Source organism: Cavia porcellus, unplaced genomic scaffold (assembly GCF_034190915.1).
Source record: "Cavia porcellus strain 051 isolate PalLab524CR breed Dunkin Hartley unplaced genomic scaffold, mCavPor4.1 scaffold_7, whole genome shotgun sequence".
NCBI lineage: Eukaryota > Metazoa > Chordata > Mammalia > Rodentia > Caviidae > Cavia > Cavia porcellus.
The window spans coordinates 23,655,072-23,669,641 of record NW_026947490.1 but is presented as its reverse complement, the minus strand read 5'-3'; the positions used below and the strand labels follow the sequence as shown (position 1 = coordinate 23,669,641).

At 60.6% G+C, this 14,570-nt stretch overlaps 2 protein-coding genes across 13 annotated transcripts; both read left to right on the top strand.

The window, feature by feature from the left end:
- Nucleotides 1-81: 81 nt before the first annotated feature.
- Dmpk (DM1 protein kinase) lies at nt 82-9,806 on the top strand. Of its 11 annotated transcripts, none has more exons than XM_063252913.1 (17): nt 249-427; nt 1,147-1,169; nt 1,991-2,035; nt 2,568-2,659; nt 2,917-3,000; nt 3,080-3,175; nt 3,771-3,919; nt 4,173-4,266; nt 4,452-4,658; nt 4,736-4,999; nt 5,852-5,937; nt 7,282-7,393; nt 7,698-7,864; nt 7,943-8,040; nt 8,210-8,256; nt 8,556-8,641; nt 8,946-9,806. In XM_063252913.1, exons 1-17 carry the CDS (start codon nt 249-251, stop codon nt 9,103-9,105), a joined length of 1,989 nt encoding a protein of 662 aa, XP_063108983.1. In that variant the 3' UTR covers nt 9,106-9,806. The 11 variants fall into 11 exon arrangements, with proteins under 11 accessions (XP_063108981.1, XP_005001389.1, XP_005001390.1 ...); XM_005001330.4 differs by having other exon boundaries at nt 8,552-8,641; XM_063252911.1 differs by lacking the exons at nt 1,147-1,169; nt 1,991-2,035 and having other exon boundaries at nt 82-427; nt 4,736-4,819.
- Nucleotides 9,807-9,950: 144 nt separating this feature from the next.
- On the top strand, nt 9,951-14,507 carry Six5 (SIX homeobox 5). 2 transcript variants are annotated; one of them, XM_063252908.1, is made up of 4 exons: nt 9,951-11,448; nt 12,294-13,093; nt 13,257-13,507; nt 13,647-13,787. In XM_063252908.1, exons 1-4 carry the CDS (start codon nt 10,652-10,654, stop codon nt 13,650-13,652), a joined length of 1,854 nt encoding a protein of 617 aa, XP_063108978.1. In that variant the 5' UTR covers nt 9,951-10,651; the 3' UTR covers nt 13,653-13,787. The 2 variants fall into 2 exon arrangements, with proteins under 2 accessions (XP_063108978.1, XP_003464635.1); XM_003464587.5 differs by having other exon boundaries at nt 13,257-14,507.
- Nucleotides 14,508-14,570: the final 63 nt, after the last annotated feature.

Here is a 14,570-nt window from a genome sequence, read left to right as displayed (position 1 = left end):
CGGGGGTGCTCAGGAAGGGGTTGTTATTGGGGGGGCTGGCTCCTGAGGGGTTAAAACCTGGAGGCGGGAGGGGGCTGGACTAGAGGGTGGGGTGAGAAGAGGAGGAGGCCTCAGCCACAGAGAAGTGGCCAGAGAGGCCCAGGGGACAGCCAGGGACAGGCAGACATGTGGTCAGGGCTCCAGGTCCTGGACGAGGTCTGCCAGACCCCGTGACAGGAGGACCCCGAGCCTCGGCCCCGGGAGGGGCCATGGTGCTGCCCTCCCAACATGTCAGCCAAGGTGCGGCTGAGACGGCTCCAGCAGCTGGTGCTAAACCCCAGGTTCCTGGGGCTGGAGCCCCTGCTCGACCTTCTCCTGGGCGTCCACCAGGAGCTGGGTGCCTCCGACCTGGCTGGGGACAAGTATGTGGCCGACTTCTTACAGTGGGGTGAGTGCTGGCTTGCATGGGCTTCTGGACTTGGGGAGCAGGAGGGATATAGGGACATCTTCCTGTGAGGTGACCCGGAGCTTGGACTAGGTCCTTGGGCAACACACCCCTATGCCCGTAGCACCCCGGTGGGGCCAACTAAGGTCAGCAGAAGCCAGAATTCACCGCAGCAGGGGAGCACTGGTGGGCTAAGCTGGGCACAGCCATCTACCCTATACCCCCTGCCTGAGCCTAGGCTAGGGACCTGCTGGTGTCCCCATCTCCTAGAACTGTCCCCCAAATGAGCCCGATGGCCCTCTACCCTGGTTTTCAAGAGCACAAGGGCAAGTGAGGCGGGACAGCTGTCATGGGTGTGGCTGACAGGTGCTGGGGCCAGCCTCTCCAGCTGCCGGGACAGGTGCCCAGGCCCTGGGAGGAGAAGTGACTCACACAGGCCCTGGGGGAGAACCAGATCTGCAAACGGGCACCACCCAGCCCCCCTTGGTGCTCCAGCTGCGAGCAACTTGGGGTGCCCCTTTCTCTGCCATCCTCCCTCCCATGGCTTGGTCCCTGCCAGCCTGCTTCAGTCGTGGTCCCTTCCCCTCCGTAGGGGTCCCAGTTCAGTGCCATTAACCCTTCCATTGTCCTATGAAGCCCCTCCTGGAAAAATCTGGGCGCTGGGGACATGTCCAAGGAGAAAAGCAAAGTGCTTCTTCCTGGTCTCCCCGCCCCCACACCAGGCCTAGGTCTCAGGCTCGCACTAGTTTCACTCCGAATACTTGTCCCTCAGTGTCCTGCTTTCGCTCCTTGGCCTCCCGTATGGTGTCACTGTCTCCTTTCCCTGCCTTCCCCAGCCCCTTCTTGGCCATGTCCTTCTCTGTCCGACCCAGGTGCCATTCCTTCCCTATTTCATAAATGGGAAGGTAGAGGCCAAGGTACAAGGCCACTTGGCCTGTGGAAGACCCCTCTGCCTCTTGTCTTCTCTGGTTTTAGTCACTCTCCTAGCCTCCCCTTTTGCAGGGAATGAAGCAGAGCTGACAGGGTAAACTGAGGCCTAGATGGGGGCAGGGCTCTGGCTCTTCTCGAAGGAGCAGTCCTTTTGTGGCCTGAGCTGCATCCTTCGGCCCCTCCCCTGCCAGGCCTGAGGCGGGGGAGGGGGCCTGGGTTCCCGCTGCCTTAAAAGGGCTCAATGTCTTGGCTCTCTCCTCCCTCCCCCGTCCTAGGCCCTGGCTGCTGCTTCCTGGCTGGCCCCAGCTCTCAGAATCCCCTCTTTCTATAACCCACTCCCTCTCCCTTCTTCCCTGTCTGAGCTCTTACCTACCCCTTCCTGTCTCCCAAGCTTGGCTTCTTCAACCCCAAGGCCAGGCCTCCCTTTCCCCACTGCGCCTGAGTCTCCAGCCTCCACCTGCCAGTTCCCCTCTGGGTCTGTGTGCTGCAGGCCCAGCTGCAGGCTCATAGCCTCTGCAGCTGATGGCATCTAAGGGAAGCCCGCTGCCTCCTGGGAGAGCAGGGAGCCACCTCTAGCAGTGCTCAGGCTGTCAGTGCTAGTTGAGCCTCCGGATCCTTTCCTGTCCCCAAATTCAGTGTTTCCCATCGTGCTCCAAGAACCGCCAGCATCTCAGACTGGAGGCACTGGGTACGGGGTAGTTCTGGGCTGGAACCCAAGGCTCAGGAGTTGATAACCTCAGGGTTGGGGATGGGACACCCTAACCATCACTGGGAGTGGGGGTGGGGACCTGAGGTGCAAGGAAGTCCAAGAACTGGCCCTATTCTGGTCCTCCTCTGTTCCCAAGAGCCTCCTATTTTGCAAATGTTTGTTACTTTATTTATTTGCACCAGGAATTGAACTCACAACCTCGCACTTGCCAGGCATGTGCTGTGCCGCTGAGCTATATCCCCGGCGAGTTTGTCCCCGGAGTGTTTGTTACTCTTGCACCCACTGGAGCCCTCTTACTCAACGCCCAGTCCCCAGAACGGGTTCCCAGGCTCCTTAAGAGGGCAGTTTTGGGTCACCGAAACCTCACTCGGTGTTTTTGTGGGAGAGCTGTGGGAGCAGACAGTCCTAAAGGGAAGTTGAGAAACAGGGGGAGACTGAGGGTCAGGCCCTCCTCTCCAGTGTCTCAGTGACCCTCGGTTCTTCCTCTACCCCTACCATACCCAGCGGAGCCCATCGTGGCCAGGCTTAAGGAGATCCGACTGCAGAGGGATGACTTTGAGATTCTGAAGGTGATTGGACGCGGGGCGTTCAGCGAGGTGAGTCCTGACTGGCTGCTGGAGTTGGAGCGCCCTTTGAGGTGGGCGGAGCATAGGAGCTGGGGCGGGAGCTTAGAAATTGATGAATGAGACTTAGAACCCATGTCTGGGCTGCGGTGGAGGTGGGGTCTGAGGGCAATCGGCGCGGTGTGTCCGAGGCGGGGCCAGGGCTGGGTAAAGTTAGAGGTGGAGTCAGGTCTGGGTGGCTTTCTCTTTGTTTGGCCACAATCTATACTGTCAGTTTGCTTTGCCTCTAGGTAGCGGTGGTGAAGATGAAGCAGACGGGCCAGGTATATGCCATGAAAATCATGAATAAGTGGGACATGCTGAAGAGAGGCGAGGTGAGGGCCGGGCTGAGCGCGGTGGAGCGGGGGAGTCTGTGCCTCTCACCTTCTTCAGCGCCTCTGCTGCCTGGCGCAGGTGTCGTGCTTCCGAGAAGAAAGGGATGTGTTGGTGAACGGCGACCGCCGTTGGATCACTCAGCTGCACTTCGCCTTCCAGGACGAGAACTACCTGGTGAGTTCCTGGCCTGATGACTAGGAAGGATGGGGCGCTCCCAGCCATAGGAACAAGGCTGGGGAAAGTTGTAAGGTCGGGCTAGCTGCCCCCAAATGCCTGCACGGGAGTCTGGGTATTGGCAGGATGTGTCTCAGATCGGGGAGAAGCCTTTTTTAAAAAATGTAGACTCGGAGGTGATGTCTTTTACTGCTCTTTTCCTGACCAATTTCCGGGTCTCACACTAAGATCCCTCTGTTGGACGAAGCCCTTAACTGGAGTGGGGCAGCTCTCTAATGTGTATGGGCCACTGCTTAGGCAGAGTGTGTCAGAGCTGTCCTCGGTGTTGGGAGGTCAGGAGCTCTTGGGGTTTTTTTTCCCCTGGATGTCTCAGAGGGAGTGAGTCTCTGTCCAGTGACATCCTGGAGAGGAGTTTTTAGGGTGAATCTCTGATTTGGCCTCGAAGTTCTCTGGACTCTTGGGAATGGGTCTGCAGTGTTTTTGCCCAGGGATGGGGCATCTCTCTCTGGGAGTCTTTGCCTCTGGCGATCAGCAATGGGCACCTGGCTTTGGGGGGGAGCACTGACCCCACCCCCAATGACACACCCCCTCTCAGTACCTGGTGATGGAATACTACGTGGGCGGGGACCTGCTAACGCTGCTGAGCAAGTTTGGGGAGCGGATTCCGGCTGAGATGGCGCGCTTCTACCTGGCCGAGATTGTCATGGCCATAGACTCAGTGCACCGGCTGGGCTATGTGCACAGGTGGGTGTGGCAAGGGCTGAGGGACCGGGCCTGGGGGGGACCCAGAGAGGACTAGGGGTGCTTGCCTTAGAAGCTGGAGCCCAGAGGGATGGGGCCTAGGGAGAGGTCCCTTTGGCTGGGGCCCCCTGGAGGCAGGAACTAGGACTGGGGTCCAGGATGACAGAATCCCTCAGGAGCTGAACTGTTCAGAAGGTCGAGGCCTGGCCGGATGGTGCTTAGGAGGCTCATCCCCCCCCCCCTTCACTCCGAGCAGGGACATCAAACCAGACAACATCCTGCTGGACCGCTGCGGCCACATCCGCCTGGCGGACTTTGGCTCCTGCCTTAAACTACGGGCTGATGGGACGGTGAGTGAGCGCACCAGCTGCAGGGCAGCTTGGTCCACCAGGGACAAGTGGGTGCAGAGTGTGTGTGTGTGGGGGGGGCAAGAACGAGTCCTGGGTTGGGGTTAGACTGTAGGGGGAGAGGCTAATTATTGGAGGCGTGGCTAGAAGGGGTGGGCTGGAGCCCAGTTGTGGTTTTGTCCATGCAGGTGCAGTCTCTGGTTGCTGTGGGGACCCCGGACTACTTGTCCCCCGAGATCCTGCAGGCTGTGAGCAGTGGATCCGGGACAGGCAGCTATGGGCCGGAGTGTGACTGGTGGGCACTGGGCGTGTTTGCCTATGAAATGTTCTATGGGCAGACGCCCTTCTACGCAGACTCCACGGCTGAGACCTATGGCAAGATTGTGCACTACAAGGTGAGTGCAGGCCCCAGGAGCCCTCTGTCTCTCCAGGGCACCCGGGCCGACTTTCTGTCCCTCTTCCTCCCGAGCAGGAGCACCTGTCTCTGCCACTGGCAGACACGGGGGTCCCTGAGGAAGCTCGGAACCTCATCCAGGGGCTGCTGTGTCCCCCGGAGGTACGGCTGGGCCGGGATGGAGCAGAGGATTTCCAGAAGCATCCTTTCTTCTTTGGCCTTGACTGGGAAGGCCTTCGTGATAGTGTGCCCCCTTTCACCCCGGACTTCGAGGGTGCCACTGACACGTGCAACTTCGACGTGGTGGAGGACGGGCTCACTGCCATGGTGAGCGGGGGCGGGGTAGGTACCTATGGCCCCTGCTGGGCTGAGGGAACCTGCCCGTCCCCTGCTGCTCCCTGACGACAGCCTGCCACACTCATTCACTCCCAGAGCACGAGTGCAGAGCTCCAACTGTCCTGAGTCACAGTCCAGTTGCCAGACAGGGAGGTGCCAGGGTGATCTGGTTTGAGAGGGGTTGGTTCTAGAGAGGGGTTTTGGACCCAGCGTGGAAGATGCTGGGGCTCTCTGCAGGAGGATCTGAACTTTCCCACCATCCTGAGCAAGCTCTCCTGGAATGCCTTTGTGCTGGGCAGTTCAAGGAACACAGCGCTGACCAGGTCAGGCCTGGTCCCTGCAAAATCTGATCCACCTGAGGTCTAAGGAAGGAGTAATTAAAGTGGGGCATAATAGTGGTCCTCTGTAGTCTCAGCACTCTGGGAGGCTGAGGCAGAAACATCGCAGGCTGAGCCCAACCTAAGCAACTTAAACTGTCTCAAAATAAAAAGTGAAAAAAAAAAAGCACTGAGAATGTCAGTGTGAAGAGTTTGGGTTCAAGAGTAATTTTAGTCTGGCAAAGACCCTGAGGGGATGCAACAGACTACACCAAAAAATTATGAAGAGCAGAAACCATTTTTTAAAATTTATCCAGTTTTCTGAGACAGAGTCTCCCTATATAGTACAGGCTGGCCTTGAACTCGTGTCGATCCTCCTAGCTCAGCCTCCTATAGGCATGCACCACCATGCCTGGTTGGAGGGGCCATTTTAGATGATCTTTGAGTTGGGGTGAGTTGTAGGGGGTATTTAAGCCAGGACCAGAAAAGGTGGAGGGGCCAGCCCTGACAGCTGCTGGTTCTGTCTGTGTGTCTCACTTAGGAGACGCTGTCGGACATGCAGGAAGGCGTACCGCTGGGGGTGCACCTGCCTTTCGTCGGCTTTTCCTACTCCTGCTTGGCCCTCAGGTAAGCAGGCCTGAGCGGAGGTTCTGGGGCAGGTAGCCAGGACGTCTGCAAGGTCCATCTTGGGGTCAAGGGCTCTTAGGAACCAGTAGACTTAGCTTATAAATTCAATTTTGGATTCAATTGTAAAACCTCCAAATCTAGCTTTGGCCTTTGAGAATTTTGCAGCTGTTGACTTTTACATTTCAAGTACACAGCGTCATGGAACCTCTGAATCTTAGGAAATAAGTTTAGAGTTTTTAGAATCAACTTTAACACAAACTCAACGAATCAATAAAACGTTTTAAAAACATCAGTTATACAACACGATTAGAAAGCACGGAAAAAGAGAAGGAACAGGTGCAACAGAGTCCCTGGCTTATGTGTTGCAAACAAGCGAGTGCTCCACATCCGTGAGGCCGAAGCTGACTGGTCACGGCTTGGCGCAGGCGCAAGATCGCCTTGCTGTGAGGAGCCTCCTCCCTGGCAGGGCCCAGCAGAGCTCACGCCGCGTGGGACCAGCAGTCCGGTCCTGAGCATGTCCAGGATACACAGGTCCTGGGGACATGCTCCATGGTGGGACTGCTGGTTGGAAGGGACACTACTTTTATTGCAATTTCATATTCCTAGGGAGAGTCTGGCCCCTCTCAGCTATGGGGTATTAAGTGTGTCCTCCTCCGGTGCCACTGCACCCGCGTCAGTTTTAGGACCTCACACCCACGTGTGTGTGTAGGTTTTTTTTGTTTTTTTGCTTTTTTTTGAGACAATGTTCCCTTATGTAGCCCAGGCTGGCCTTGAACTCTCAGCAATCCTTCTGCCTCAGCCTGCTAAGTGCTAGTATTACAGATTCAGATTTAAAACTCTATCATGGCACATGCCTGTAATCCCAGCATTCTGGGAGGCTAAGGCAGGAGGATCATAATTTTTGAGCCTAGTCTGGGCAACTTAGTGACTTAGACCCTGTCTCAAAATAAAAACTAAAAAGTCTGGAGATGTAGCTCAGTGGGAAGGCCCTGGGTTCAATTCCAGTAGCACATTCACAGGTACACAGAAAAAAACCCACATCTCTGTCAGTTTCCAGAGCTGGGCAGGACCTCCCTCATGAGGTGCCCCTCTCAGTGCTAAAGTCCTAAAAAGAGAGCCATCAACAGGGGATGTTAAGGAAACAGTCCAGAAGATCCTAGAAGATGGGCCTCTGCACCTCAAGTTTGTACAGACAGGGCAGCTCCTAAGGGTTTTCTAGCCAGAAGAGGGTTTGTCACCCAACCTAGCAACTGGTTCCCTTCTTTTCTCCCTTAATCATGGGGGCTTAATTAGGGGCTGCTGACCCTTACCTACAAGCTCTCCCTTTCTTCTCCCTCTCCCCAGAGACAATGAGGTCCCAGACCCTACACCCATGGAACTGGAGGCCCAGCAGTTGTCTGAGCCACACGTGCAAGTGCCCAGCATGGAGCCTACAGTGTCTGCACCAGAGGCAACTGTGAGTAGGTGGGGGAGGGAGCTGACCAGGGAGGAACAGGAGAGAGAAGGCCAGGGCTTCCTGGGTGGCTGTGCTGGGCAGTGCTAAGCCCTCCGAGAGAACAGGGGACAGAAGCAGCCAGCAAAGCAGGGTGATGAGACTCCTTCAGGCAAGACCTGTGTGGACAGGAGGGGACCAGACTAAAGCTTGGAACCCCTGCCCCTTCATCACAGGAGCTGTGTGTGTGCGCGCGGGGAGGGGGAGGAGGTGGACGAGCCCTAGGGCTCCAAGGGCCCAGGCAAACCCAAACTGGATCCCCACACAGGTAGAAGTGGCAGATCCACCTGCTGCTCCTGCAGCAGAGGAGACGTCGGAAGGGGAGGAGGTGACCCTTCGGGAGCTCCAGGAAGCCCTGGAGGAGGAGGTGCGCACCCGGCAGAGCCTGAGTCGGGAGCTGGAGGCCATCCGCAACACCAACCAGAGCTTTGCCAGGTTGGATCGGGCGAGGAGTCCTCTGGCAGCCCCTCTTGGCTGGAACCCGCCAGGCTCATTCCCTGGGTCTCCCCACAGTCAGCTACTTGAGGCTGAAGCCCGCAACCGAGATCTGGAGGCACACGTTAGGCAGCTGCAGGAGCGGATGGAACTGCTGCAGGCCCCAGGAGCCGCAGGCGAGTCCCCCATCGTCCCGCTACCCAGGGCGCTGGGAGGTGGTCCAGGAGCAGATGTGCGACACTGCGGGAGGGCAGGGGCCCAGGCTGGGGCACGCCGCACCACCGCCCTCCTCCTCCTCCTCCTCCGCCCCTCCACGCGCCATCTGCCTTTCTCTTCTCCTTCCAGCTGTCAGGGGGGTCCCCAGTCCCCGGGCCACGGATGCACCTTCCCATGTAAGACCCTTTTCTTTCCCCTACCTCAAGCCTGCTATCCCCTCCGCGTCTCCTCCGCTAGATTTAGGGCTCACCCTAATTCTTTGGGGTTCTAGAAGGTAGATGTCCTTCAGCCCCACATCTTTCAGGTCTCCCTCGGTTCAGGGCTTGCAACAGATCCCTTTCGGGATCCTCAGCAATCCCCCCCCCCCCGCGCGCCCGCTTCAGTTCCCCTTGCTGACCCCCCTCGCCCCCCGCCCTGGGCGGCTGGGCCCATTTGGGCTCCGATCGGGTCACCTGTCCCTTCTCTCTCCAGCTAGATTGTCCCCCGGCCGTGGCTCTGGGCCAATGCCCGCTGGTGGGGCCAGGCCCCATGCACCGCCGCCACCTGCTGCTCCTTGCCAGGGTACGTCCCACGCCCGCCGGCCACCACGCCTCCGCCTCGCTCCGCGCACTCGGGCCACAATCGCTTAGCTGCGCCTCTGCCGGGCTCAGCCCACTGTGGGGAGGGAGGGTGCTTGGGCAGCCAACCACTGCGGGCCACTAGGAAGCAGCCAATGAGGGTCCGACGGTACTTTGGGCTTGAGGGCCGACCATCCGCTGTGAGGGGCGGACGCAGGCTGGGGGGATAGTGGGCCCATCTACGGGAGTAGGCGGATGACACCTGGGAGCCCACTGGCCGCGTGCCAACCCCGCCTTCCCACCCGCAGGTCCCTAGGCCTGGCCTATCCGAGGCGCGTTGCCTGCTCTTGTTCGCCGCTGCTCTGGCTCATGCCACCACCCTGTGCTGCTTTGGGTTCGTGGCCTGTGCCGGCCATCTCGCCCCAGCCTGGCGTCGCCCGGGAGCAGCCTTCGCCCCCTGAACCCTAGAACCCCAGACTGTCCTCGACTCAGGCCCAGTCGCAGGGTTGAGTGACCCGGGGACAGTAGAAGCCGCTCCCACCGTGTCCCCGTCCACCCACTCAGCGCGTGAGCCCAGCTCCAGTCCCGTGATCCGGGCCCGCCCCCTGGCGCCCGGGGAAGGAGGAGCGGATTTGTGGCTGGTGAACCGGGTTCGTGGGGGGCTGGCGCTCAGGAATGCTGGTGGTGGGGACACTGCTGGCCACTTCTTTCCCAGCCGGGCTGAGGCCCCGACGTGGACGGGTGGACTGGGTTCTGAGAAGACAGCAGACCGGGGCGCGGCCACCCGATTGTCACCCTACACCACCCCACCTACGATCGGCTCGCAAACCACCAATCTTCCTTGTGCATGAGCTCCAGGGAAAGCTATTCCTGCGGCCTCCGCCTGCTTTCGGGAATTCTGTGCTTTTGCCAGCCCTGCTTTTTCGGGGACTCCCACGACTCTTTTTCTCACCTACGCTGCTCTCGGAGTCACAGCCGGCTTCCCCGGCCTCAGTGGCTTGAGTATTTATTGATCTTGTCCTCCGACCCGCTGACAGGCTCCCGGACCCCATCACCCTAATCCACGTTTTGGATGCACTGAGACTCGACATTCCTCGGTATTTATTGTCTGTCCCCACCTAGAACCCCCACCCCCGACCCTCGCGAATAAAAAGCCCTCTCTGCCCAAAGCCCTAGCCTCCGCGGTGTAGTTCTGTAAGCGTGGTGGGGAGGAGGCTTCCAGTGCGCCAATCAGGAGGCAAGTGCGGGTAACCAATGGGCTGCTGGGCAGCTAGCGGGACGCAAAGCGGGCGAATCACGGTAGGAAGAGGCAAAGATAGGAGGCGGGGCTTCTCCGCCTGGCCAATAGAGGGAGAGCGAGCCCACTGGAAGGTACCGCCCCTCGCCCAGCTGTGGCTCAGCTGTGCCACTCCAGCGTCCAGACGAAGGGGGCTGGGCTGACGCCGCACGGCCATCCTCTTCGCACTGCGCCTGCGCAGGCCACGCGCATCCGCTCCTGGGACTTACGATCAAGAAAAGTTGCTGCAAACTTTCTAGCTCGTTTCCCCCACCCCTCCTCCCTGCCAGACCCGCCTCCTGTGTAGCCGGGAATTCCGAGGGGCGGAGCGCGCGCCGAGATGGGGAGTGGGGGGGGCCCTCAAAGGACCCTGGAGACGGAGGCGTGAAGAAGCTCAGTCTCGGGGCGGAGATGGCTTCATGCCCGTAGGCCTCCTGGACGGCCCGTTACTTTCTCCATGGTCCCGATGGGGAAACTGAGGCCCTGAGCCAGAGGCACATGCGGGGGGAAGCAGAAAGCGCGACCAGAGACGAAGGGAAAACAAAGGGAGAGTCCCAGACGGGGAGGGAGACGGACACACACACACAGGGACAGAGACCCAAGTGGAGCGCTGGGTCTGGCTCGCGGGGCGGCGAGCGTGAGGGAGAAAACTGGGAAGCGAAGTAGGGTGGGGGAGGGGGCTGGGGAAAGCCTAAGGGAGGAGGAGAAGGAGGGAGGAACTTCCCAAAGTTACAAAACATGGCTACCTTGCCTGCCGAGCCGAGCGCTGGGCCGGCAGCTGGGGGGGAGGCGGTGGTGGCGGCAACCGAAGAGGAGGAGGAGGAAGCGCGCCAGCTCCTGCAGACTCTGCAGGCGGCCGAGGGTGAGGCGGCAGCGGCGGCCGGGACCAGGGCGGGCGAAGCGGCTGCGGGAGCGGAGGACTCGGGGTCTCCGGGCGTCCCCGGGTCGCCCTCCGAGGCCGTTGCCGAGCCGCCCTCTGGCCTCCGCTTCTCGCCGGAGCAGGTGGCGTGCGTGTGCGAGGCGCTGCTGCAGGCGGGCCACGCCGGTCGCTTGAGCCGCTTCCTGGGCGCGCTGCCCCCGGCCGAGCGCCTACGTGGCAGCGACCCGGTGCTGCGCGCGCGGGCCCTGGTAGCCTTCCAGAGGGGCGAGTACGCCGAGCTCTACCGGCTTCTCGAGAGCCGGCCCTTCCCTGCCGCCCACCACGCCTTCCTGCAGGACCTCTACCTGCGCGCGCGCTACCACGAGGCCGAGCGGGCCCGCGGCCGCGCGCTGGGCGCAGTGGACAAATACCGGCTGCGCAAGAAGTTCCCGCTGCCCAAGACCATCTGGGACGGCGAGGAGACTGTCTACTGCTTCAAGGAGCGCTCGCGAGCCGCGCTCAAGGCCTGCTACCGCGGCAACCGCTACCCGACGCCGGACGAGAAGCGCCGCCTGGCCACGCTCACCGGCCTTTCGCTCACGCAGGTCAGCAACTGGTTCAAGAACCGGCGACAGCGCGACCGGACTGGGGCTGGCGGCGGCGCGCCCTGCAAGAGGTGAGGGGACGCTGACAGTGCATGTCCTGCCTTCCTGGGGACCGGACACCGCCTTTCACACCTCCGAGCCCGCGGCGTATGGGCACCGCGCGTGGTGGTCGCGCTCCCGCCTGGGCCCTGCCCCAGGGTCACCTGGCCCGCAGGCAGGCGCAGGCTCGGGGAACTCTTAATGCTGCGTTTGGGACCACGGTGGGGGAGAGAGTGAGAAAGTGGGGGCTGGAAGAATGGGGAAGGACCTTTCCCACTCCAGGGGAGGGGGTGTCTCCCGAACCGTTACTCTTCCCCACCCCCACACCCCTGGGGCCGGGACAGCGTGCGCGGTGGCCTGCCTTTGTTGTGAAACGTGAACCTTCCCCGGCTCTGGTTTCTGTGTAATCCAAGCCCTTCCCCTCCCACCCAGTGCACCAGCCTTCTCTGATGCCTCTGGAGAGGGACTCCGGGAATTGAGCGGGTACCGCTGCTTTTCCAGGCCACGTGCCTGCGGGCCCAAGGGACTCAGGACAGCCCGGGTGCTCCACCGGAGGCCAGAGGCCGAGGTGGTGGGAGAGGAGGACCTCGCCTGCACTGTATGCTAAGAGTGTCGGTCAACACAGGACTTGTAGGGTGCCAAGGGGCCCATGTGTGATTTCAGGAGGCTCAATGACCCTTGAAATAGACCTCAGAGGCTTGGGGGGCAGGTGGATGGTCGTGGTGGGCCTCTGGTGGGCCTCTGGTCCTGGGGGAATGCACAGCCTAGGACCGGGGATGGAGTTCAGTGGCTCCGCTTGGCACGAGGCCCAAGTTTGATTCCTGTTACAAAAAAAAAAAAAAAAAAGAGTGCAGCCTAACAGCCCTTTTTCCACCAGCGAATCTGATGGGAACCCCACTACTGAAGATGAGTCCAGCCGAAGTCCAGAGGACCTGGAGAGGGGTGCCGCCCCAGTGGCCGCTGAGGCCCCCGCCCAGAGCTCCATATTCCTGGCCGGGCCCACCCCTCCAGCTCCATGCCCTGCCTCCTCCTCCATCCTGGTGAACGGGAGCTTCCTGGCTGCCAGCAGCTCCCCTGTGCTCCTCAATGGCAGCCCTGTCATCATCAACAGCCTGGCTCTGGGCGAGGCCTCCAGCTTAGGCCCCTTACTCCTCACAGGCGGAGGGACAGCCCCTCCACCGCAGCCCAGTTCCCAGGGCACTGGCGAAGCCAAGACCTCCCTGGTCTTGGACCCTCAGACCGGTGAGGTTCGGCTGGAAGAAGCTCAGTCTGAGGCCCCTGAGACTAAAGGGACCCAGGTGGCTGCCTCAGTGCCTACTGGAGAGGAGGTCTCAGGGCCCCTGCCCCAGGTGGTGCCTGGCCCCCCACCTGCAGCCACCTTCTCTCTGCCTCCAGGACCAGTGCCCACAGTGGCTGCCCCCCAGGTGGTGCCACTGTCCCCACCCCCTGGGTACCCCACAGGCCTGGGTGCCACCTCCCCACTGTTGAACCTGCCCCAAGTGGTTCCCACCTCCCAGGTGGTGACCCTGCCCCAGGCTGTGGGGCCACTGCAGCTGTTGGCAGCTGGGCCAGGCAGCCCTGTGAAGGTGGCAGCTGCTTCGGGCCCTGCCAACGTGCACCTGATAAACTCTGGAGTGGGTGTAACCGCCCTGCAGCTGCCTTCAGCCACTGCCCCAGGTACTCCCCTCTTGCCTCCCTGGGCCTGGGAGGAGCTGGGGAAACGGAACAGCTCACCCTTGGCATATCCCCATGTCCTCTGTGCCAGGCTTAGCACCGTCTGGCTTTACCCCAGGGGGCTCTGCTGGCTGCTTCCAGCCCTAACCTTCTCCTCTCCCCGCAGGAAACTTCCTCCTGGCCAACCCTGTATCTGGCAGCCCCATCGTCACAGGTGTGGCAGTGCAGCAGGGCAAGATCATTCTCACTGCCACCTTCCCCACCAGCATGCTGGTCTCCCAGGTCCTGCCGCCAGCCCCCGGCCTGCCCCTGCCCCTGAAGCCAGAGACAACCATCTCGGTGCCTGAAGGAGCCCTCCCGGTGGCCCTCAGCCCATCACTCCCAGAGACCCAAGCCTTGGGCACACTGTCCACTCAGGTGCCCCCACCCCCCAGCACAGCCACCTCTGCAGCTAGTCTGCCCTTCTCCCCAGACTCCTCTAGCCTCCTGCCCAGTTTCCCAGCACCGGCAGAGGGTCTGATGCTGTCACCTGCAGCCGTGCCCATCTGGTCTGCAGGGCTAGAACTGAGCACGGGAGCAGAGGGGCTGCTGGATGCAGAAAAGGGGCTGGAGACGCAGGCCCCCCACACTGCGCTGAGGCTGCCGGGCCCGGACCCTGAGGGGCTGCTCCTGGGGGCTACTGCAGCGGCTGAGGTGGACGAGGGGCTGGAAGCAGAGGCCAAGGTTCTGACCCAGCTGCAGTCAGTGCCTGTAGAGGAGCCCTTGGAGCTGTGACAGCTGGCCTCATGCAGCCTCTCCTGACAGTGGTGCTCAAGATGCAGGGCAGGATGGGGGAGAAGGGATCCGTTCAGAGAGACAGTTCCGTGACCTGAAGGTCCCCACTACACTACATGCCTGCAGCCCAGGGAACCCCTCTAAGGCCTGGAGGTGCCTGGAAGACTTGACCATGGGGCGCTGTCCTGCTCTGGATGGGAGGACTCCTGGACAGCCCTCTTCCTGCCCTGCCATCTACAAGGGGGTCTCTGCCCCCCACCATCTGGTACTGGCCGTGAGCTGAAGACCTGCCAGATAGTTGGATTTCCGATCTGCTTGCGTGCTCCCTCATGCCTGACACTATTAACAGCTCAGCTGGCACCAGTGTGCTTGGAACTGCTTGGGATCTGAGGTGGAGCCCAGAGAGTCCTGTCTTGGGCCCAGTTTTGAGCCCAGAGACTGAGACCTTCCTGGCTTAGCCTTTCTAGGAGGCCAGGTCTTCCCTTGCTCCCCTGGACTTAAACCCTCATGATCACCTCCAGCCCCAGACCAAAGATTCCCTCCCTCCTGGGGCAACCCTGACCCATGTCTAGTTTGTATCCTAAATCTCTATTTTTCTAGGATATGTTATACCTCCATTTCAATTAAAGGTAACAGCAGAGCCGCTGGGAGTGCGTGCGGCTCACTTTGCAGAGGATCTGCCTGAAGAAAAGCTGAAGCTCTAGAA

Coding starts and splice junctions, on each gene's coding strand:
- Dmpk (XM_063252913.1), top strand. CDS start 249: ATGGTGCTGCCCTCCCAACATGTCAGCCAAGGTGCGGCTGAGACGGCT. Junction 1,170..1,990: donor TAGGTCTCAGGCTCGCACTA/GTTTCACTCCGA, acceptor CCCCAAATTCAG/TGTTTCCCATCGTGCTCCAA. Junction 2,660..2,916: donor GACGCGGGGCGTTCAGCGAG/GTGAGTCCTGAC, acceptor CTTTGCCTCTAG/GTAGCGGTGGTGAAGATGAA.
- Six5 (XM_003464587.5), top strand. CDS start 10,652: ATGGCTACCTTGCCTGCCGAGCCGAGCGCTGGGCCGGCAGCTGGGGGG. Junction 11,449..12,293: donor GGCGGCGCGCCCTGCAAGAG/GTGAGGGGACGC, acceptor TTTTTCCACCAG/CGAATCTGATGGGAACCCCA. Junction 13,094..13,256: donor GCCTTCAGCCACTGCCCCAG/GTACTCCCCTCT, acceptor CTCTCCCCGCAG/GAAACTTCCTCCTGGCCAAC.